Source organism: Corvus hawaiiensis, chromosome 3 (assembly GCF_020740725.1).
Source record: "Corvus hawaiiensis isolate bCorHaw1 chromosome 3, bCorHaw1.pri.cur, whole genome shotgun sequence".
NCBI classification, from domain to species: domain Eukaryota; kingdom Metazoa; phylum Chordata; class Aves; order Passeriformes; family Corvidae; genus Corvus; species Corvus hawaiiensis.
In genome coordinates, this window is record NC_063215.1 from 120012922 (window position 1) to 120037736 (window position 24815).

Here is a 24815-nt window from a genome sequence, read left to right on the forward strand (position 1 = left end):
GCAGTCTGGATATGTTCTCAAATATTGTTGGGAGGAACAAGGTTCCCTTGGAGGGTTCACCCTATGGGGGGGGAGGGTAGAACTCTGTCAATGGGCTCTGACTCGTAACAGAGTTGTGAGGGGAGAGTTAAAGAAGTTTGTACAGTGGAACAAAGAAATAAAATGATAGTTTTTGCAGGATTTAATAATATTTCCCCTTAAGAAACGTAACCCTGTTATAGCTAGAACTCACAGTGTGGATGGAGTTCTGTGCTTTAACATTACTCAAAATGTCCATAGAACTTAGGGTGCTGGAGCTGGTCAGTGTCACACCACTCCCAGCTGCAGGGCCACTGAGAAACTCCACTGGCCCAATGGCACTGAGGACACAGAAGAATCACACATCTGAGCCCTGCATCCATCAGCAGGCCAACAGTGGGAAATAGGAAATCAGACCTTCGGTATTGGGAATGGGACCTATTTTATATGTGGAGACAATGCCTATAAGTGGCTTCCTAAAGGTTCCTATTTCCAAGCACTATTAATGTCTCCCCGCAGGGTACTTGGCAACAACCACGAAGAGGAGTTAGGGCCAAGAGACCATTTTCCATCCAGGGAGTGCAGGACAATCTCCAATTATACTCCTTTGATTTTGGAAAGCAATTTAATTCAATGCTACAGTTGTTGCAACACTTTGTGCTGGAACATGAAGTATTGAGACTTGTCTGAAAGAGACAGTCTCAAGAGAAGGGGGGACTTGACAGACAACATGGGAGGATAGAAATGCTCCATTCCCTTGAAACTGCAAAATAGAGTGTAACAACTAACTAGCCAACTAGATAAAAGCATATAAAAGACCCACAGGATACTAAAGGTAGCTGGAACCAGTGGATAAACAGATAATGAGGAACCTGAGCGGGTTTTGTGGCAGTTGTGAAACAAGAAAATCCAATGCACGCCCTAAGAGAAGTTCAAGGCAAGGTCATTACAATATTGGGGGCTCTCAGTGAGTACAAGCACCAGAGACCCCTTTAGACAAAGCTCTAGGACCACAAACGGAGCTCCAGTAAGGGGCAGAGGCATGGAAATTAGTTCTGGGGAAAATGGCGTTTATGTATTAGCTGGGAAATACATTGTAATATGTCTGATCAGGATGGAATAAATGACCTGTTGTAAAGTTTCATGACACAGAGTCGTGATTAGTGAAAAAAATCACTCCTCCAACTGTGTCCAGGGCTGGAATACGGAATGGCTGCTTTTTAAAACTTCAAATTTTGTTAGAAAGTTTATTCCCTTGCTGACTTTGGTATCAGCAGTGAAAACACTATGGGAAACTAAGAAGTATTTTGTATTTTCTTTTAACACAGGCCTGCTGAGGAAGGTCTCCTGCCGGCAGAAAAGTGATAAATGCTGAATTTCCTTTTTGGTAGAAACACACTTTTAGTTCTCCTTCTGGAAGAGCATTTGAATTCTATTCAGAGAATTCACAGAACTACCAGAAGAAAATATCTGCCAAGTAGTTCAGGCACAAAATTAAACAATTATTTAAGAATCTATATGGATTTGGAAGATCTGGCTAAAGAAGCCTAATGTTGCATTTCTAAATTTTTCATGAGGTGTGTATGAACTATGGCAGTGCCCTTCCCACTCCAGTAAAAAATATTTTTAAAAGCACATAAAAAGGGTTAATCTGAAATAAATCAGAGCAGAAATTGAACTGTGTAGTACTGATAAAATACTTCAGTATGAGGCACCTGCTTTGTAGGTAATTCTGTGAAGGGGAGATGTTAGTACTTTTAAGGACAAACTTTAGTTAACTCATGATTGAAGACATTTTAATTGCAGGCAAAATGACAACTCCTCATTAAACATTTGAACAAAGTGGTTTCCCTCCTGCTAAATGGCAGCTCCTGCTCAGACAGAAAAAGCCCAGGCTAAACGATGTATTTTTAAACGGCAACACTTCTGCAAGAAATTCAGCTCCCATCAGGACTGCATTAAACACAGGTAAAACAAAATAGGAAGTTCACTCTGACCCTACTTGTCGCCAAAAGCTGTACTGAAGGTATATAAAACAAAGGTAGCATTCAAGCTCTCCCATGTGTATTGATCATCTCCATTTATTAGAAACAATAACAAAGCCTGTGCACACCGATCTGCGTTCTCCACCCCGTGGAACACGATGCCAGGGAAGCACTTGCAGGAATGACTGTGCTGTCTCCGTGCAGGGTCAGCTCAAGTCTGGCCAGGAGGAATATTTCCCAACTAATTCATCCAAAAGGAACAGATATCCCAGAGTTTCTAGTTCAATAAGAGTCAATTAACTTGGCTCAGAGAGAGGTAGTGTGGCCCTGTGTTTGAGACCTGCACATGGCGCGGCAGTCGCACAGGAACGCACAAGGAGCCAAGCAGAATCCATGGAGATCCCCTCTGGGAATGCAGCAGAGTCACCCGGGCTTTGCTTCTGCGTACTTTTATTTAGGAAATGGACAGCTGGCAGAGTTAGCAGTGAAAAGAATACAGCTCTTATTGCATCTACACCATACCTGACTGTTGCATTTATTTGTGTTTTGAGGCTGAAATGCAAATCTTCCCTGGCTTTTAACAGCCTTTGCATATAAAAGAAGGAAAGCTTTGCACTGGGAGGTGCAAGCAGTGTCTGCACAACCTGTTTTGCCCCGTCACAGACACCAGCTCCCTTGGGAATGCTGCATAACAAACCAGAACTGCCAGCAGCTCTGAGTTCCAAATACTCACAGACTTCCTACCATGCCCTTTAATTCTGGCTCAGTGCAGCAGCTTCTCCTGCAAAGCCAGGAAGAGCAGCAAAAGCCAAGATGCATTATCCATATTCATGTTCTCCAGCACTGGTTGTTCTCCAGATAAAAAAGTGTTCAATGCAGTTTTTTATTTCCAGAATAAACTGCAACTTCCCAAGCACTTCCAGAAAGGGAATTGTCACTGTTCTGCAAGGTCAACCCGGGAGTGAGTTTGGGTTTTAATTACAGCAAGCACCCAGCAGGATCTTCAGGAAGGCCTCCACCTCAAACACCCTCTGGGCTCCTGAGTCTTCATTCCCATGAGGTGCTTAAATAGCTTTAAGTTTAACCACCAGTCTCACGAAGTTAAAAATGAGGGGAAAAATGAAAAGCATTTATTTCTGAATGAACAGTATCTTAAAAAAAATATTACACCATTAGAAATTTTGTTCTGTTGATCTGAGGGTTTTCTTGTCTGAGGTTTTTGGTATCAGCTAATCTAAGCATTCCTAAAAATACTTTAGCAACTATTACATCAAGATACTCACCAGGACAAAGTTGTCATCAATAATGACAAAATTGCACAGCCAGATATTTATTTATAAAGCTCTGTGAAGTATTTCTCAGGTATATGTGAATTTTAGGTCTGTTTGCCTCCTACTTCACTCAAAACTGAAAGCTTTTAATACTGCCAGGGAGAAAAAAATCCTTGTGTTTAGCTGGGAACAGCCCACCATTTAGTTATACTTTAAATTTTGTCTCAAGGTATCATCTAGACTAACCCAATTGTACAATGCAACACTGTGTGTCCTAATGCCATTATTCAATTAAATTGCCTGTGCACCCCAGCCAAGGAGACTCTCCCAGCAGTGAAATTAGTGCAGCTCTTCTGCCAGAAAAGCTGCAGGGTTGTGAGGGCTTTGCCAGGAACTGATTTCTTGGGACAGCAGGTAACAAGTACATGGTGAAGCCACTGCAGTTAAGCCACAGAGGGGCATTTCTGCTCTGGATACCTGTCCAACACCTGATGCCTCCACTCCACTCAGAGGCCAAGCTGTGATTTCGTCCCAAAAGCACCCCCTGTGCACGAGCTGCATTTGCAGTCCTCCTACTGCAATTACAATTACAATACAAACCTAGGCCTTGAACTGCAACCACAATTAAATCGGAACAGCAGTTCCAGCACTGCAGCTACTGAAACACAAAACACGGAACGTGCATCTTTCTGAGAACCAGAAATCCAGCTCAGTTCAGAACCCAGAGAAGGAGCTGTACTGACCTGGCCGTCCGAGTCGAAGGCCAGGCAGGCAACTCCGTGCGTGTGCGCATCCTTCAGGACAGACACGGTCTGCACACGGTAGGAATCCCAGATGCAAATGTAGGGGTCCTTCCCAACCTGCCCTGTGGCTACCAGCGTTTTATCCGGGTGAACTGCAAGGCTGCAAACAACACACTTCAAGTTATAACACACCTTGGGAATGACCACAGCAGCTGTCTTCAAAACTCAGTCTCTTCCAGTATTTACTTAGAATGTTTTGCAGAGTGACATGGTGAGTGCAGAGTACAATTTATCATGTAATAATATTTTAACTAGAAAAAGGAAAAGCATAACCAGAGAATTTTTAAATACTTTTGATTGATAAGCTGATTGAACACACAGACTTAGATATTAGTCTTTCACAGGTTTATAATGGATGATTTTCTACTATTTATTCCTCTTTTGCACATCAGCTCAAATATTCTGAAATATGGACCAGAAGCCCAATAATGAATATTGTTCACTATGAGAAATACACACAAGAAATCCTTTCATCTTTATATGTTTAAACATAGCAATCTCAGGGTGACACAGAAATAAATTGTTTCACCAGCATCAAACCATATTTCTGTTCACAACCCTTCAAATATGAAAATAATAATAAACCCCCCTCTGCAAAGTCATATGAATACAAAGGCAGATTTACACAGTTGCCCAGGAAACAAATTTGAACAATGGCTGAGCATGGGAGCTACACATGGAATAAGGAAAAACATCCTATTAATAAACTGGCACTCAACAGGTGGCTGAGGGGAGCTGAGTACTTCTGCTATCCCAGGAGCAGATAAAACTAATTATTAAGAAAAATTAATCAAAAAGCTTAAGAAAGTTTTGTAAACATATGCATTTAAAGGAAAAAGAACAATATTAGCACAAAAAGATTAATTGGGCTGATCTCTTCTCACTGCTAGAGGAGAACTTAATCACACATGCCACCATTTAGCTCAGAGCAGTTCTCACACACCAGAGCCTCCTCTTGGGTTCAGAGCAGGAACATATTTCCTAAACATCAGCACATCTGTACTGAATGTCTCTGGTATTTGTTTTATCCTTTCTGATGCATGAAGTCAGCCAGTGGGGGAACTAAAATTAGGGAATAATATCAATTTTTGGCACCTAAATTAGCAATCTGATTTCCCACCCCTGCTGAGGACATCATCTCCCGCCACCAGCCTTTCCGATGCACACCCCCTGCCCACGTTCAGTCTGGCTCTTAGATAATCAAGAGCTTATTTTTGGCAGATAGAACAGTGGGTTAGAGGAAGGAAATGAAGCCAAATTTCAAGAACAACTCTTGGTGACTGTTTGATACCTGTGTATGACTTACACGTTTGATGTGTGTTCAACTATAAAAATTGTAAGTGTACCTATACAATATCTCTGTTGCAGAGATCCCATGCTGTCTTCAGGGTGTAAGATTTCCATGCCCTTCTCTGCCTCCTTAAATGGGTGTCAGCTTCATTGCCTGTGTTTTGAACTGTTAAGGTGCATTTATTCAACTTTTCTAAGCCAACATCCCACAACTAGACCATTTGTAATGAAACCGCATCACTATTTGCACCACTGGAAAACACTGAAATACTGTTATATTGTTATGAAAATATGATTAGAAGAGACAAGGCATTCAAATAACAGCAATTTATGGTATAGAAAACAAATTATTGCAGGGTTAATTCCTATTCCTTCTACAGGGAGGACGAGATCTAAGGGGGGGAGGGGGGGGGGGGGAATGTGAGCAGAAGAAATTTCCCAAGAAAATGTCTCTGTTTTCCAGGTTTGAGGGAAAAGGACACAAACTCCTTCATGCTAAGGAGCTGGGATGGAAACAAGGGATCAAAGCAGCAGCAGTTGCTGCTGGTGCTGCCCACTGTCCCTGGCAGACACTTCCCCACACAAGAACTTCTTTCTGTGGGAACAGCAACAGGAGCAGGTGCACACAGAGGGAAAGAGGCAGAGATCAACTCTTTGGGAGTGCTCATTCCTTTCCTTCCAGGGAAGGCAAAGAAAGCAATGGGATTCCTGGCTGAATGTGCCTGTGTAAATTCCAAAAGCACTCTGATGTGTCTGCAAAAAAGCTCTTTAAGTGCATCCACAGGCACTTCTTTTACGCAAATGATCCATTCAGGATGAGCTAAGAAAGCTCAGGTAATATTTTAACATTATACCTCATTAATAAAAACATCTGCTAGGAAGATGATCTTTCAGGGAACATTTCCTTTTCCTTCCCTTCCAAGATCAACAAGCCTGAATCTAAGCATCCAAGGCTGGAACTGTGTTAAGTTAGGATAATTAAAGATGCCACACTCGTGTTCCAGCAGGGTCTGATGAAATGCTCTATAAAAGTCATTAGTGGATCCATCTGGTCTGGGGGCCTTGCCAGATGGGAAATTCACACCACCTCCGCAATTTCTGTTGCAATAATATCCCACTCCAAGATTTTTTTTTTTTAAATAATACATTAGAATTCCAGTGGACTAAAAGTATTTGCTTCTTGTCTACACTGTATTTCTGTCTATATTGGCTTTCTCTAACAGGTTCCATACACTTGTAAGCAGAGTACAAATCTGAAGTTCCAAGGTAGAATTAAGTAGAAAAGTTCAGAGGTGGCTCAAGCCTCAAAAGCAGTTACAGAGAAGGTGGAGATGCTCTTTTCACATGGATGCACAGGGAGAGGACAAAGGAAAGAGACACCAGCTGTTTTGAGGGAAACATTGTCTGGGTACAAGGAAAACATTCTTCACTAGAAAAACTAAAGATCAGGATAGTTGCCTAGAAAAGCGGTAGAATTCCTCTCACTGGAAATGGTTCAGGACTTAATTGGCTTGACAGGACCCCAAACAACCAAATCTAAGGCCGTGCTCTCAAGAAAAAGTTGGATTGGATGATGTCTGAAGGCCCCTTCCAAACTAGACTTTTCTATGGCTCCAAATACTGAAATACATCAAGAAAGCCTAAAGTAATCAAAGTAAAAATGCATTTTGGCTCACAGCAGTTAACTTGCATTAGATAATTGCTCCCTGATGCTGCAAAAAGTAAGCACTCCTGTTATCTTTAATACAGGCATAGGGAATTGATGGAGACCTTGAAATGGGTGTATCAGATGAGAGATAGAGGTTTAAATCTCACTACTCTGGGTCTTTTAAATCTATCACTGCACTATCCTATTTATCAGAGAGGCAAAACACTTTTTCACTGCAGCAGCCAAAAACTGAACATTTGCTTTTGTAGTTTTGGTGCATAATTTTTTAAGTTATGTTTTCTATTTCAAATGTCATATTCATTTGAATCTTTTTATAACCATCCTATCAATGATTCTTTGTTCATACAAACCAAAACTGGTTTCCAGAGCATCCCACCTGACAAAAAAGAAAGTGCTTTTTGAAAAGGAAACAAACACCTGCAGTTCTGAACAAAATCACTAGACTGGTTGAAATCACCTGCTCTTGACAATATAATTCATCCTCCATGCTGGGATGTTTTGCACTTTAAAGCAGCATGTAAATTTGATGTTAATCTAAACTAACTCGAGATAGTTAGACACTGATCAATTAATCTCTATTTCAAATCCATCCAGTTTTAAATTTGGAATAACCTTTCCTGTTTAGACAAACCTTCACAGAATTCTGCAGTTTTCTGTAACAGCACTAGATCATGCTAATGGAGACTTTGGGAGAGGCAGATAGTGTCTGTACTCTATCAATTCTCCTCAGGAAGTCTCTTTTCACAATGAAAGAATTGATGGTTCTTGTTAAAAACCACCTACAAACCCCACAGTTTAGTAGAACAGAGAACACAGCAGGTCTTTCCTCAGAATTTAGGTGAAACTTGTGAAGTACTCAGGGCACTGACTCTGCTACGCTTGAACAATGGACATACTAGACAACAACAATTTTTCTGAGGCTTTTTTCTCTGCAGCAAAAATATCTCTGAAGAAACATCATTTCCAAGAAGCTCCAAGCCTGTCCCAAAATAGCCACTATGTGCCAGCAGGTATTTTCTCCTTTGTTGCCTCCTCTTGCTCCTGGGAGGACACTTCCAGGCTCCTGGCAGGCCAGCCACACATAGGAAAACCAGGGATTTTACTGTTTACATAGTGCTAAGGGACAGAGCTGTCCTCACATGGCAGCGAAGAACACAAACACTCACTCAGCAATTCCCCATTTCACAGAGCAAAATGAGTTTCTTTCCTCAGTTGTGGGGTCAAAAGGGAACTCGCTGTACAGACAGAGCTATTTCAGCAGCAAAATAAAGCAAGATGCAGCCTGATCCCTGTTTCTGAATACAACACAAAACATCACCAAGCCCCACTGAAAGGAATAATGGAACAAAGACCAGCAGTTAAATGGAAGCAAACGCAGGGGCCTTCAGGAGCAAGGGAACACCAGAAAAGGAAGAGGAGCCAGAAAAAAGGGAAGAGTAACAAGGTAACAAGAAAACAAACCGCACAAACCCCACGAGATCTGTAAAAATTGAGAGAGCATTGAGACGAAAACTGCAGCAATCTGACAGGCTAATGCTACATCTTATCTCCCCCCCCCAAATAACTTCTGCAACACCACAACCATCTTTTGAGGAAAATCCAGCTCTTAACAACATAGGAGATTGTTGCACGTGCACAATCACAGCTCCCAACCTTTGGCTCCTCCAGCACAGGCCCAAGACCCGCAGAGCAGCACAGAGCTGGCAGGCAGATCACATGCCACGATAACCAATTTTAACCGGCATGTACCATTGGGCAGGTGAAGGAGACTTTGGGAGGGCACTGCAAGCATGTGGAACAAGTGGGAGAACAGAGAGAACAGATCTGTCAGCCCTGAGACACAGAGACTCTCTGTGTGCACATATAATACAGTTAATGCACACACTCATACAAGTGAATTTACACATCTGAACAGAAAGGTCTAATGATACTTTTAAATATACTAAATATTGCCACATGCTTCTTGCAAGCAACTCAAGTACAGAGCATATTTATCCTGACAAAATAAAAACAAATGCTGATGGAAATACTGCAATGGCAATGTTTTAATTTACCGGCTTGATTTCTACATGGCAATATCTTGTTTATATATAACAGAGAACAGGATATGTGTACAGAGCGATAGGCTTTTATTAAGATCACTGAGGCATGTTTTAGTTCCAAGCTCTTACTAGCTGTTCCACTGCTGGTTTTCCCCTCCATGCTCCCTGTGTAGGAAGAAGAGCCACACAGCCACAGGTTCTAGCATTTACTCATCACTCTGCACCAGCTTCCTATTTCCAAGAAGCCAGGCTGAGTCTGCACTGCAATTCCGGAATTCAGTGACCTGTCCCAGACAGATCCCATCTGCTCCTCCAAGGAAGCAAACACCCCCAGATCCAAATGAAGTCAGAGCAGACCGTGACTGGAATCACTGCATTGGGTTGGGCCACAAACCGAGCCCAAATGGAATCATTTATGAAGTGGATGTGCAGCTCAGACCTAATAAAGGTCCTGGAAACACACACATTAACAGCTTGCTGTTCCGCTCGAGCACACTTAAAGTGCCCTGGGAATCCAAGGGGCATCTTGACAAGGGTTTGATTTCTGACTATTCTGCAGAACTCACCTAGGTAGAACGGTGACAGAAGCAAAGTTATAAGCATTCCTGCCACTCTTTATCCTGGGAAAATTCCTACTGACCTGCTCCTTGTGCCAGTGTTTGTTATTCAAGCCCATGGAGTTATTCCACCACATTTCAATAAGGTTTATTCAGCTGCCCAGGGCATATTAGAACTCTTGACAGATCAGTTCCAAAAGGCCTGAGCATGGCAGAACACGGAATTTCTCATGGCACCATGGAACTACAGAGGGATCAGAGTCAAGCCAGATTTAAAAAATAAATAGCTATTGAACAAGTGATTAAAATTTCCCCAATAACAGAAGGTGAAAGAAGCAAGAGAAAAAAAAGCTCTTAAAATGCAATGCTTTGAGCAAAAGCATTCTGCACTTTAAGATCAGCTCGGATTTACATTCATATGCATCTGCACACGCAGAAATATTGGGCAGATTCCCAAATAAAAAGGGAACAGCACTGCAGCACAGTCCTGAAGCACTTGGGGCTCCTCTTCACACACAGCTGCAATTCTCTAATGATTTATTTCCTCATACATGTTATTTCATGGATAACTCAGGGATATTTTGCAACTCCGAGCTTCTCCCAGTGAAAAGTAATCCTAGGAGATTTTATCCAAAGCGCACTTTATGACACTGAAAACTAAGCAACAACAACTGCTGATGTCCTCATGAATTGTGGGTTTTGAGCAACAAGTGATCAGGAGAAAATGTGCAGCCACACTACCCCAAAGAGACCCCACTGTGTAACTCTGAAATTCAACCACCATATTCCAGTTTTCCCATGCATGCTCAGAGTTTCTATTTGAGTCTAATGATATTTGAATTCATGATGATGAACCAAACACCCGTTTTGATGGCCAAAGCAGTTGTCAATAAATACCGAAGACAGATACACATGACACCTTCCTTGATAAAAGCATTGTGATTTGATGCAATCAGTAAAATGGACCTGAAACTATCAGCTGTAAAGAAAAACCTGCTAGAATTGGAGACCAGAAAGAGAGGGTCAGGAAAGAGCAAGAACTGTACTTAGTTCAGCATTGTATTTGCCCCTGCCCTATTCTATGCTTACGATACTTTTATGGACAATGTAACACATTCTGTAATAAAATACACAATGAACCAGCAAAAAGATATTGGTTTATGATGCTGAGATAAAAACAGCAACTTAAATGCTATCAGCGATTTCTCAATACATGGAAAGCTAATGAAACACTGCTGTAAATCTAGTACTGCTCACCAGGAACCAGCAAAACTTTAATGGTCATCTGGTATAAGGAATTTGAAGGCCAGTCTGAACACTGTAATCAAAAATATAAAATTCATACATCAGATGAAGTCTGGAAGTGAAGAAATCACTGTCACATGTTGGAGCCTCCTTCATTTCCTGTGTTCACCTTATTCCAGCCTGACTGTGGAAACACCCGAACCAAATGCAACCCAAACCAGACACACAAACCACGCCCAGCTGCCGGGAATCAAACCCTTTATTTTTCCCATGTCACCACACTCCAGGTCTGAAGCAACTGAAAACAGCCTGGATGTAGCTGTGCCTTTCCCCCAAAGGCAGAGATGTGATGATCATTCAGGCAAAGCCTAAGCAGACAGGCCTACAGCTGGTGGTCACAGTGAACAGCAAATCTGAGCACTAATTAATTGCCCACAGGCACTAATTAATTAACTGCCCGAAGCACAGTGATGGGTGCAGATGCCCCCCCGTGCTTGGCAGCACAGCAGGAGGGATTCCCAGGGGGATTCTCCTGTTCTCTCCAGAGGCTGACTCAGGCACAACTGCTTTGGCATTTCCTGGATCTACTCTGCTTTTTGTATAGCCAACAGTCAGCACTGAATATGGGTATAACTATACAGATCACAGTCTGAATCAAAACATTTGCAGGAACAGCTGAGAAAAGAGGAGAGGGAAAATGGGAAGAAAATTTTGGAAACAGGACAGACAAAAGATAGAGCTGACAAAAAGAGGAATCATGGGGGAGCTGCAAAATGAATACAATATAGAAGATGTGATAAAAATAACCAAAAAACCCGGAGAACAGCCAAGGAGAAATGGGAAATACTGCAGAGAACAAGGAAAAAAACCCAGCCATTGTCACAACTTTCCCGGATCACTCCCACTTTCATTTTTAGTTTAAGAGATTTCATCTTATCTCATCATATCCCCAGGTATATTCACATCTGTGACAAACTGTGTGGTCTGACAAAACTCTCAGGCTGTTGTTAAAAATTCACACTGGGAAAATAATACTGTTTGCATAGGTTTGCCCTCATCTGATTATCAGAAATAAGGATTTTAAGCCTTTTTACTTCAAGTGCAACAAAGACACAGCTGCCTCCTATTTGGGCCTTCTTCTCATGGCTATCCTGCCCTACAACATTTAAAGTTTAGGCACTTTAGTGCCTAAGAAGAGAAGAGGAAGGATTTAATTCCATAATATATCAAACCAACACACCGCATTTCATGGGTCAGAAGCAGATGATTCTTTGTACACTGAATGTCTACAGGAATGATAAATGTGGCAATATTAGATGTGGCTGGTAAAAAACGTTCATTTTTACACCCCTCAGGGTAGGGGGAGTTTTCAGTGCTACTAAGAATGCTTTTTTTCGCTCATTATCTCACAGGAGTGTGAAGCCAAGACCAACAATTGTTCTCAAGGAAAATATCTTTCTCTCTATTTTAGAGGTTGAAAATCAGCAGAAACAGCAAAGAAATAGAAAGTCTTTATACGATCATATGGAAATCCTGCTCCCTGTTTGGCCATGCTGAAGTGAATAACAACAAACATCAACTGGGGCAGAAACCACTGCAGAGCAAATAGGAACCATATGTAACATCAGAATGGGTCTGTTCTCTGAACCTCCAGTCACAATGGATCAGCAGCAAAGTCATGAGTTATCAGTTCTACGAGCACTCTTGCCAGGCTTCTGAAATTCTGCTTCACCAGTTAATTGTACAGAACACAAATACAAACACCACTCCTAAAAATTCAAACACTGTTTATAACAAATACTAAATATAAATCCATTTTCCTTTTTTCTAACAATTCACACAAGAAAGATTTCTATACAGTTAGCCACAAAACAATCTTATTTTTTTGAGAAGTGCACTTACTAAAGTTAAGTGTGACTGTTTTTGTCTTGCTTTACATTGTCTGACACAGCCTGAAGATTCTAAGTATCAAGTGTCTCTTTTGTGTGGGACAGATTAAACAAACCCTCTGTTAAACTTCTCAGATAACAGAATTTACCTGGTTTCCCAGAGCCTGTTTTAGCTGCAAAAGACCTTACCCAGCTATAGCCTGGTATTAAACAAAAAGCAGCTAAGTACCATTGCTTTTAGAGCCAACACACAGCAACTAAAGATTAAAACCAACACCTTGATTTCACCGTACTCTGCTGTCCTGCTGATGACAGAATTATGCAGCACCACAGTAAAACCAACAAATGATTCACCAACAGCATACCAATACTCTGCACACAGAGTCCAGAAAGATAAGCATGAAAACACCAAAGCAACACACTCAGAAATTAATGCTGATTAGAATTTTCCACCACTTCCCTTTTAGCCTTCTCTCCTTTCTACCACAGGCTTTGTGGGTTTGGTTTTTTTTGGCTGTTTGGTTGTTTAAAAAGGCATAAATAAATAAAAGAAGCACTTACCAAAGCTCCAGAGCAGCTTCTAAGAGGGGAGTTTTACCGGAACCCTTTATATAACCTCCTACTCCCACCCCCCCTCCCAGCTGACCCATGTTTGTTACAAACGAGGGCCTGGCAACTCAGGTGCAGGGACTTTCATTGCTCATTGCTTGATTAGTTCTGTTACTTCCAAATTCTGCAGATTAAATTCAGGTGAAATGCTCACCTGAGAGCAATCTGTGCTTAACAGGTGGCAGACAACAGAAAGTCCTCAGAGGACAGAGCTGCTTTTTATCAGAACAAAAGCTAAGACTCAAGTTCACATCAATTTGATACCACAAAATCCACTCTCTAGCCAAGGTCTTTTTCTCAGTGGAATCTCTGATGTCTAAGGCAGGGATGTTACACTAAACATCTCATGGATCTGAGGTGTTTGCTTGGCTGAGTGGAGGTTTCTAAATGTCTAGAGAAAGGAAGCTCATTTTGAAGCTTTTTACTGAAATAAAATCCTTATTAGGCACAAGTAAGCAAAGGACACAATTTTAATGGGAGTCTGGCTTATGGACTGCCTGCAGATATTTGAAATGTGTCCAAAACTCAGCTGTTCACACTGAAGGATGGTGTGTATTTTGCTCTACTTGTGAAAATACACCTCAATATGCTCAATTCACAAGTCTCAATTCACAAGACATATCTTCCTTCACTCAGCACTTACAAATATTGTTGAGTTTATCTTTACAGAAATTACTAAAATAGTAGGAAACTGCTACCGTTTGTGTAAAGCCCAAAAGATCTGTGAATTAAACAAGTTGCACCTGTATCTACTGAAAGGCAGAAATTCACTTTGGTCATTTTTAGAAGTTAACTGAATATAGAAACTATAATAAAGAAAAAGGTTTGTTTTAACTTTTTTGTGTGTTTCTTGGTTTATTGGTCATTTTAATGTGTAAAACAATCATTCTATTATGTTTAATAGTCAAATCAACTTTGTATGGTCACTTAAAAATGTTTTAGTTGTTCCACTTTTAATTTCTTTTTAATCCATAGTATTTTCCTGTGATGTTATTGAATATTTCCTCTAATTCATGTACTGCCATGTTATGTAAGTATTTTATCTGCTTTTATTAAAAAAAAAAAAAATTAAACTAAGGAGAAAAGAAGGGAATGGCTTCATTAGTTACTTAGAAAATCAAGTTCACCCCAGTCTGGAGGGCCATACAAAAGCAGGCTTCCTGAGGCGTTAGGAAGCCTGTTTTATTATTCCATCAATCCACTGTCTAAGGAACTAAAAGAAAGAAGCAGCTTCAAATGTAAACATTAATAATAATTACAAAAGCCAAAGTAAAATATTCCTTTGCCTTCTGGAATCTCACAAAGGCTGTGCAAGCTCTAAAAACGTGTTTTTTCAGACTCACATGGGTATGAGCAGTGCTTTCAGATGAGAAGCTGTAATTCATCAGAACTAGAAAATCGAATTACTTCTTAGACTTCTACAATAGCAAATCTTACTCTAGAGAGTCCAAAAACCAGGAGTTAATACCAACGTGCCGAGTGCATCAGGCATCCCGTCTCTGCTACAACTACTGAAGTAAAATAAATCAAAATGCTGTTTTCCCAAGAGTCGTCTCCACAATCGTAATGTTTTAAGTGCATATTAAAATGTAGGATTTGAACACAATAAATTCACCTAATTCAAGTTACTCTCTCCCCGGGGTCTGTGGGACATACGTCAGGGGTATCGTTATCAGAATTTTGTCCTGCAAACCAGCTTCTGAGCTGATTTGGGGATTCAGATCTTTTGTTGTGCTCCCAGTATAGGCAAACAGATCAAATGGGAGGCAGACTTAATTTAGGTAACGGTGCACTGGAGGAATTCCCAGATTTGCCATAGAAGGAAGAATAAAACTGAGGAGAGTTCCATGCCAGTGTACCTAAGTTTATTGGTTAAAAATATCTATATTACAGACTGCAGTACTGATACACTTGCAGCTCAGCTGAAAATACAGCTGTCAGTATTTTCTGATCAGGTTTGTATTTCTGAAAGCAAAAGATTAATAGAGATGACTGATGTGTGACACATTATCCACATTCTGCTCTCTCTTGCAAAAATACCAGACGAGTTGAGAAACAACCAGAATTTTAATGCATGTTAATTTGAGCAATGTATTTTGCATACATTTGCTTTTATTTTTGTATTCTGCAGGCAGCTGGAATAAGTAAAAAAAAATCTGTAATCATCTCAGAATTAGAAAAAAAAAAATTGAAAGCAAAATCTTTATACCATATTTATTATTTAAATATTAAAATAGTAAAATTATATACTTTGGCTTTCATGATCTTACAACGAAGCCATAAACAGATCTAGAAATGTTTGCGTTTTTACTTTGGAAATGAGCTTCATAACTTGACTGGAACCCACCTGAAAAAAATTTGTTTTGTTTAACATGGTATTAGATAATAATAATTTTTTTATTTAACTAGAAAACGACTGAACTGATTGCACTTCAGTTTAATAACATTCGGGTTATCTTATTTGGCTGAAAATAGGGCTTACTAGATGGGGTTTTTAACTTTTTTCAAATTATCCAAACCAGGTCCAACAGTATATCACCCCTTATCAGTGTCTTAAAATCTCCAGGTGCAGTTCAAAAAGCCCCCCCATAAACCCTGAGGATTGCAATCTATTTTTCCAACAATTACTCATTTTAAAACCACCTTCACACTGAGATGTAGGTTTAGGAAGAGGAGCCTTTGTAGGGTTTCATTTAATCTCTTTACAGGTAATACACACATTTGAGTCACAGTTCCTCCCCGGCAGATGGAAATAGCTTGTTCCATAGAAAGTTGGTCTCAGGTTTTAGGTGAGTGTTTTGGGAACAATCCAGACCCTTCTTCAGAACAAATACCTCTACTGATGAATTTAATTGCCCTCAACCACTCAGGGGAGGAGCCACAACATAAATATGGATTTTTACAAAGAAGGGTGAGAGTGGAACAAGCAAACAAACAAAAAAAGGATGCAAGAACAGAATGAAGAGGAAATAAGACATCAAGGAAACTTCCCACATTAGTCCAAGAATGTCTTGGAGTTAGAGAGACTGAGGCAGCCTTTAGGGGGGTGACTGTGGGTCATGATGCAGAGCAGATTCCAGCAGCTGAGTGGGAGTTTAATTGATAACTCTGAAGTCATCTCCCCGAAGGCTGGTGAGAAGCACTCATCTTTATTCACTCTGTCAGCTGTGCCTTCTTGTTACAAGAAAGTAAGAAATAGAAATAAAATAAATTTGAGAAAAAAGGAAAAAATATTCAATCAATCAAAGCATACTCTAACATATAAACGAGGATTCTAATTAAGGAAAATAAAGATTATCTTCAAAATATATGATATGCTGCCAGATTTGTCTATGAACCAAATTCCTCAGGGTTTTTTGCTGGTTTCTGAAATAGCTGATCAAAGACACATGCTAACATTTTCAACAGAAGACAGGTGAAATGTGTTGGCATGCTGTATGAACAACCAAGTCTGGGAAGCCCCACATCCATAAGCAATCGAAGGATTAAACAGGAGACCAACCTACTCTAGTAGTCGTTCCATTGGAATTTTCCCATTTGGGGTGGTGGATGCCAGGGGTACCAGTAAAGCAGTTCTACCTCACTGACTCAAGGGAGCCAGGAGAAAAACTGAAATCCAGCATGTTACAAACAGTATGCTAACATTCCTACAGGAATAACCAGTGCAGGACATAACTGGAAATGACATCTGAAACGCCACGGTCTGTCTTCGGAAGAGAGAAATGAAGAGCTAAAAATCCCCAGGACCTCCTGAGCAGAATGCAACGTCGTATGCCTTAAATTCATGATGACATACAGCGAAGCTCTTCTGTTTTAACATATTTGGGCATGTTGTCCTAAAGCCTCAGCCCAAGCCCCAAAGAACAAACCATGGTTGTGGCAATTGCTTTGTTTTGGCGACTCTCACCTTTTTTTTTTTTTTTTTTTTTTTTAAATTTCTATCACATACTAGGGGAAAAAACCCTCCTGTCACAATGCAAGAGATTTGTTTTTACTGGAAACATTTCCTAGGAGCCTAAATTCTGCCACCACTCAGAAAAATCTTAGATTTGCCAATATTGAACATCTCTACATAGTCCCAACTGCTTAGCAATTCCAGGTTTAAGTGCAGTGCGTTCATAAATGGAATGAAGGGACATCATCACTCCCCACTGCTTCCTCCAGCACAGAAAAGAGAGAAGTGAAAGGGGTAATCGAGTGATGACATTTAGTCAACAACTTATTTGAAAGTCAAAAATATCAAATTCTTATATTTATGCATTATATAATACTGCAGAATTATATAATAATATTGTGTATGTATATATATACACTATATATATTTATACTTGTGTGTATATATGTTTAAAAACCCAGAACACAATCCTGACAATGGCTAAGGTGGATCACAGAAACTCCAGCTCTGTTGATAGCAGCCTGTGACAGCTGCAGCAGATGTTCAGTTTTGAGGGGCTCAGGCTGATAAAATTGTTATATCTGATAGGGAGGAAGAAAGCAGAAGAAAATGTGTGCAGTGCACTAAACTGTCATCATGTATAAAATAACTTCTACCAAACTAAATGACAAGGTAAAAGAACATTTACCCCTAGGCAGTGGGGAGTCCCATGGATTGAAAATGAAAAATAACAGATACCACGGGGAAAATGGGAAATGCAATGCACGTTCAGAATATTCCATCAAACAACTATTTAATACAGCAAGAAACAGGGCATTCTGAAGACCTGACTTATTTAATGGCAGTGTATCCATACTTCATTTAGCCTGACTTCTGTTGAAACACAGGATACATGGTTATTCTTAATTTAAATTATCTTATGACCCTTCACCAGGTCTAACAGTTAACCAAAATACCATTGTGAAGTTATACTGATATAGACACAAGTGCCAAAATACTCCTTGCTCAGACAAATGCATGCTGCTTTCTCAGCTCCCTTACAGGAAAATTATGTTTTATCTCACATAAGGCCAGCTGTCAGAGAACAAGACTCTCTGTTCAGATTTACAATATTCTTAAAATAGGCATTTACAAAAATAAATAGCTCTCACCCATCTCCCATGCAGATCTAAGATTTCCTCACATGCCTAGTCACACTCGTGTATCCACCAGGCTCTGGAAAGCTAAAGATCCATATCCCGGTTCCCATCAAAACACACAACCAAGCCCTCGAAATTCAAGTATTTTCTAGAAATTTTAGACATGGAAGATTAATTTACTTCCAAGCTTTTAAAATGATCCATCTGTGTAACAGAGCAATTCATATGTTCACACATAAGGCAGTGCCCACAGAGCCATCACCATGGCTGAAAAGCAAATTATGTCTGTGGCAACTCCACAGAAAGGGAAGAGAAATAGCAAAAAAGTGAGGACAGAGTCTGGGAATTTAGCAAGTTCTCTGAACCAGATAACTTCCCTTCTGTGCTGGCTACAAAACAGATAGTTGGGGAAAAACATGAAGGGAAATGGTTCAGAACTTCTATTTCGTGTTATTTTAGGCAACAAACTTGGTAGAGGTTTGAGGAAAGCTGCCCTTGCACATGGAATAAGCTCAGGTCCTGACTTTAGGGTCTCAAGGAGCACCACAGCCACACAAATACCTGACACACTGTTCAAAGCCACAAGCCACATCCAAATCCAACTCAACAGTAACTTAAGTCATGTTTATGGGACTGCTTTACAGTCACTTCAAAATGAACTCTCATCAAGATAACATAAATACAGCAAGTTTCAAACAGAAAGTTATGCCATGTTGTTAAATTAATATTTTCCATAAGTAAAACATTCAGTATTACATTTCTGAGGAAGCAGCGTGTCACTGGAAGTGTTCACCAATCTTCCTGCTCTACTGAAAGACTGATCAGACATTTTGAAAAGATATTTGCAAACCACTTCAGCTTATCTCTCCTTCCATAGAACCAGCTGCACTAGGCACCCTCGGAATATAGAACCCTCCCTATTATTCAAAACATGTCTTCTAATGCAATATACAGTAATTAATTATCCAACTAGTAATTCATTTTATCTGGGTTTTAATGGATGTGCAGCCAGTCACAAACAGGAAAGAGCAGGTGTGAAGTTAGGACACCACCAAAATCCATGACATGCTGTATTTAAGGGAGATTACCATGATCCAAAGAACGCCTTTCAAACTTCTGTTTTGTGAGACTAATACCAGGAGTTATATAAACAAACATGGAATTATGATTTTCTATGTTTTTATGTAAGCACTGTGACTCACTTTCTTGCCTATTACTATTTTTTCTCTTTTTCTCTTGATTTCTTAGCCAACTCTTCAGAGCAGAGATTGGGAACCTGGAGTTGTGCTTTCAGTGAAACCTCGGAGAACCGGACTCGTGGGAGCCCTTTTTGCTGTATTTTAGTCTCAGTGCTGCAGTGGAGGCTGAAGAGTTTTGTGCCATTATGTAACTGCCTGGCAGCATGTAGCTTCAGGCGGTTATAATCTGGTTTACTGCTTGTCATTTGCTAATACTTCGGGTTTTTCTCTAGCTTATGCTATCAGGGATGTTACAGGGGGGGTTGCCTTCCCCTTCCCAGTAGGAGAGAAAGCAGGCTTCAGCCACAGCTGCCAGGTTCATGTGGAGAATAAACCACATCTCCCTACTCGTCCCATCCCCTGTGCTTCCCTCTGCCTCAGCACACAGAGCAGTGCACTCTGCCCTGCCACACAGGGCGTGGGCTCTGCTGATGGCTCCTATGGCACAGGAGGCTGAAGCTGAGCAGAATCTTGGAGCACAAGCCCAGGGTAAGATGCGGGTGGTGCTGTTCCAATAAAATCTGCTAATCAAGTGCATTCAGCAGGGTTGGGCAGACTTCCAGATTTAACCATACCATGGCAGACAGCCAGGAGCGGGAAATAGCAACACACTTGGTTGTGTGCAGGGACAGACAAACAGGTCTCTGCATCACTGATTGAAGATCCTCACTTCTTTCAGAGCTTCAAAAATTACAGGCTATTAAAGAAGGCTTCACATGTCCTTGATAACAGTTCAGATATCTACTTGCTCTTCTATTCTCTTACAGTTTTCCTGAGCAAAATATCCTTTTTCCTTCATTCTTTTCATCCATGCCAGGTAAGATAAAAAGATATAGCACACCGAATTCTTCAGTATACCTGAGGTAAGAATTACAGTGGACAAGCTCTCTCTGGGAAGGGAGCAGCCAAGAGCCAGTGTGAGGTCTCATTAGGCATCTGCACCCTGCTCATATTGCAAACAAAACTAAAATGGTATTTTTCGTGCTGTATTTTATTTCTCTCTCCATGAAATCAGTCTCCTTACAAGGAGAGAAAAAAAAAATCAAATCTGAAAATCTGATAGAAGCCCAGAATAAATTAAATATGAAAATAAAAAGAACAGAAAATGCAGAGCCCTCAAAACTCTAAGTTCTTGGCTATGTTCTGTAAGGGAGAAATTACTTTATATCTATTTTCTAAAATATAAAATCACTATGTGTTCTTCCAGGGAGGTCCTGAATTTATGAAAAGTGATTTTTAAAAGAACATAAGGATAATTTAAAAGGATAAAAGAAGAATTTTTAATAATCTGAACAGTTCTTGCCAGAGAGGAGATAAGATGGAATAGAGATGAGCCTAAAATGGATGTGCAGATTCCTTTCAAAAGGTGTTCTTGCTCCACTTAATGGAAGAGGAATAATGGGAATTAGCTCTCTTAATGTATTCTTTGTCAAAATTTTCTGTCACAATACGAAATGTCAAATTTTCATTTGAAATTAATTTGAAATATTTATTTGGAGATGTGATACAATTATATCACAAATTCTGTACTGCAAAGAGTGACATATCCAAAAGAAAGCCCCCAAAATTTTGACTGCATTCTGAATGGTATGACCTGTAATATAGAAACCAACTGATTAAAGGATGCAGTGTGGGAAATAAAAAGAGGAGGAAAATGCCACACACAAAAGAAAAGAAAAGGAGAATAGCATTTCTTTAACACCATTATTTAACAACATTAAACAATCAAAAATATCACCAAGTTTCAAAGACGAGGAGATTTTCTTGCGCGAGCCCATGTCCAATAATCTCCATCTTCTGAAAGTATCCAAGCTTTTGGACAAGCAACTTTTCTACCACAAAAAATGTCACATCTGGTTCTTGCAGGTGCATCCAGCAGGTTCCTTGGAATAAGTTCTGGTAAAATCTACTGTGAAGACACCCTAGTGCAGCAATGGGAGTGCCTATGAAAGGTGATAGATTTCTCTTTTGTGCATCTTTTGCAAATGCCTAATGAATTATTACTTATTGACCCAAGTAATGAAACCTGCCAGACCCACGTCAACCCAGTGCGCAGCTATGAAGGTAAAGCAATATTCCTGTCTGGGATTTGAGTGGGCTCCTCGCTCTAAGGATCTTTTGTAAAATGCTCTTTTCTGCAACCCCATAGCATAGGTGCAATTCTTTAAAATTTAGTTCCAGTATTAAGACATAAAAGGGCCACTCCGGGCAGAACCTGGGGCATGTCTGGAATCAGTAACTCTGGGTGAGACCCTCAGCTGTACCAAGCCTCACGTTTACACAGGCAGCCCAAGCAGGGGAGGTGACAGCAGAGGGACAGTTCACTGCAAGGCCACTGCCACACACCCAACCAAAGCACAAAGAGAACTCCCAGGGAAAGGCATTCACATTATTCCCCTCTTGGGAAGGAGGGACTGCATTATAAGGAATACAGCACAGAGCTGCCCATCCTAAAGCAGCTTGAGATGGTTCTACTAACTTAATCCCAGACAGAACCACACAAACTTCTTCAGTCTGACAAGCAAAAGCTTTAAAATAGCTCTTTCAACTAAAGACAGCTTTCATACAGACTCAATATAATATCCTTTTAGATACTTGTGGCCACCTCCAGATGCCACATATTTTAAAAAAAACAAACTAACCCTCTGTGGAAGTAGAAGGCCAGCACACATGCAAAGATCGCTGTATCTGCAGAAGACCTTGAATCAGGAACATAATTGCATATTATAAACTTGTTTTACAGCCACTAAGAGACAGAGCAGTTTCACTGAACAGCATTTCTTTTTCTTTTTTTTTTTTTAATAATTTCTAAACAGATTAAAATCTCTCAGAATCCTAGAGGGATCAGGAACCTGCTGTAGACCTACTGCTAAAATCTCATTTAGGTGCAGTCACACTCATACATGTTCAGCACCGGTGTGACCAGGGCCAGAGAGCAGCTCCCAGTAGTGTCATCTCTGATCTGCTGTCAGAGAGAAGCCACAGAGAAAGCTCAACTTTTACCTAATCATAGATTCCAGCAGTGGGAGAAGCCAAAAGGTCCTTTAAGTACCTTGCAAATAGTGCTCAAACACTAGAGAGATGAAAGAAAAAGTTTAGGAAATTTACATTTAACACTTTTTCTGGTCAGACAGCAACTGACTGTGACTAACCTCCAGTTAAAGAGCTCTTAGGATACAGAGAAGGAATCATGGTCTGCCTAGTCAGGGTGAAAGAAAAAGGAATCCAGCCTTAACTGCAGGTAGAGCTGTGAAAAACTGAGGGCGCACTTTATTGTCTTTTTTACTACAGTTAATTTCTAAAATAAACAACATCTCTTTAAAAAAGGATCAGAAAATTCTTCTTCAAAAGTATGGCTCATCTTGCCCAAAACTGTTATTTTGCAGTTAATATTTGCAAGTAGTAGGTTACTACCACAGTAAATGACACTTGCAATATTTGTCTCTGCATATGGAAGACATATGAGGACGAGGAAGCAGATGTTTGGCATGAAGGGATGCCCAATGTCCATGTGGAGGCATCAATATTAGTATGACTACATATAAACTGCAGTGCCAGGCAGCAATTTTCATGTAGGGTTATGCCTTTAACATTCAAGTCTGCTAAAATAATGGAGGCACTCAAAATTCCCTATAAAAAATCCGGTAAAATCTTTTGTAACAAGGAGTGTTAGGCAGCCAAAATAACGGGGTTGCTGTATCACTCTGAGAGTAGCCTTTATTTTATGTTCTGTTCTAATTACCATCATTTTAGTGTATTTCCATCCATCTGTCACAGAAGAAAGAACAGACTTCACCGCCAGCACCCACAGAAGTTCCAGCAATCAGATGCAGTGTACCAAGGTTCATCGTGCTGCTGGAATGCTTAAAGGAGCTTGACATAAACATACACTTGGCCTTAAGATCAGGCCTCCCTAAAGCTTTGGAGATCTGTTCCCAGGCCTTTATATAAATACCAGCTCCAAAGGAGAATTTAAATTCAACATGTCTCTTGGACAGCCAATGCAGACAACTAAAAGTTCCTGAGGCAGAAACACACCTCATGAAAAACAAGGTGCTGTTCCTGAGAACAGTCTTTAGGTGGGAAGAAAAGGAGGCATTTTTGCTCTTTACCAAGGTTCCCACAAACCTGAGCAGTTGGCAAGTCAGCAGAAGACCCTTTTACAGACCACAAACCCCCTCCCACTTTCACAGAAAAGCATTCAAATACTTGGAGCTGTAGAATTTTTTGTTTTAAATTTGAAATTAACTCATAAGAAAACATTTTCTATGTAGGTTTTCTTCCTAGTAAAGAATGATTACACACAACTGTGTGACCATCATGACTCCTGGCCATCTGAAATCAAGTTGAAATAAAACAAGTAAAAACATTGCAGAGTCTTAACACATAGAAAATGTTAAAAAATATGCTTAAAAATTAGGGTTAGACTGCTCTGGTTAAAGGGTTTGGTTAAATGATGACCATTCTCATTGACATATTGTGACAAATGCTTGCTGAGTTTCTCTCCACTTTTAACTGATTCAAGTATTTCTAAATCACTTTCAATAAGAAACTGTAGCTGTATATTCCAACACAGCAGATGCATTAATACAGATATTTAAGAAGCCAATGTATAGCAGCTCATGCCCCAGTAAAGACTTCAAATCTAAATGCAGCACAGCACTCAAGCAGAGGCAAAAGAGGCCACTGGAACTTCACAGAATAAACAGCATTTTCCCCAGGTTTTCCAAAACTGAAAGCAAAGGAAGCAACAAGCTGATTAAAGGATTTTTTAATGGGGGATTAATTTCTTTCACATGAAACTCATTTAACAACTTGCTGCCTCAAAACAGTTCCCAAAACCCTGCCTCACTCGAGCCGTGCCATGTCTGTCAAGTTTGGATGGCTTGGTGCAGGAACTGGTGTAGCATCCACATAAGAAACAGGGCTGGAACTTGTGCTGTTGAAAATCTCAGATGGTGCTATGGCTCCTTTGCTGCCTTTTAGGGCACTGAATCTCAGCGGTCCTGTGTGTTCACCTTGGGTGTCTGAAGTCCAGGGTTACCCCAAGCTGCAGACAGTGCTGCTACCGTGCACTGATGATAAACAACAACCACAGTGACCCGAACACCAGTCTACATCAAACGGCTGCTGTTGCCATCCAGAGGGTGGCAACTGAACAGAAA

The 24815-nt window shown here is 40.4% G+C and overlaps 1 protein-coding gene across 11 annotated transcripts in view; it reads right to left on the minus strand.

The window, feature by feature from the left end:
* EML6 (EMAP like 6) overlaps positions 1–24815 on the minus strand; it is a 90609-nt gene that overhangs the window by 59855 nt on the left and 5939 nt on the right. For all 11 annotated transcript variants that reach the window (XM_048297021.1, XM_048297030.1, XM_048297028.1 and 8 more), the window contains one exon: positions 4018–4177. In XM_048297021.1, coding sequence (XP_048152978.1) covers positions 4018–4177 — 160 coding nt within the window. The remainder of the gene's footprint in view (positions 1–4017; positions 4178–24815) is intronic.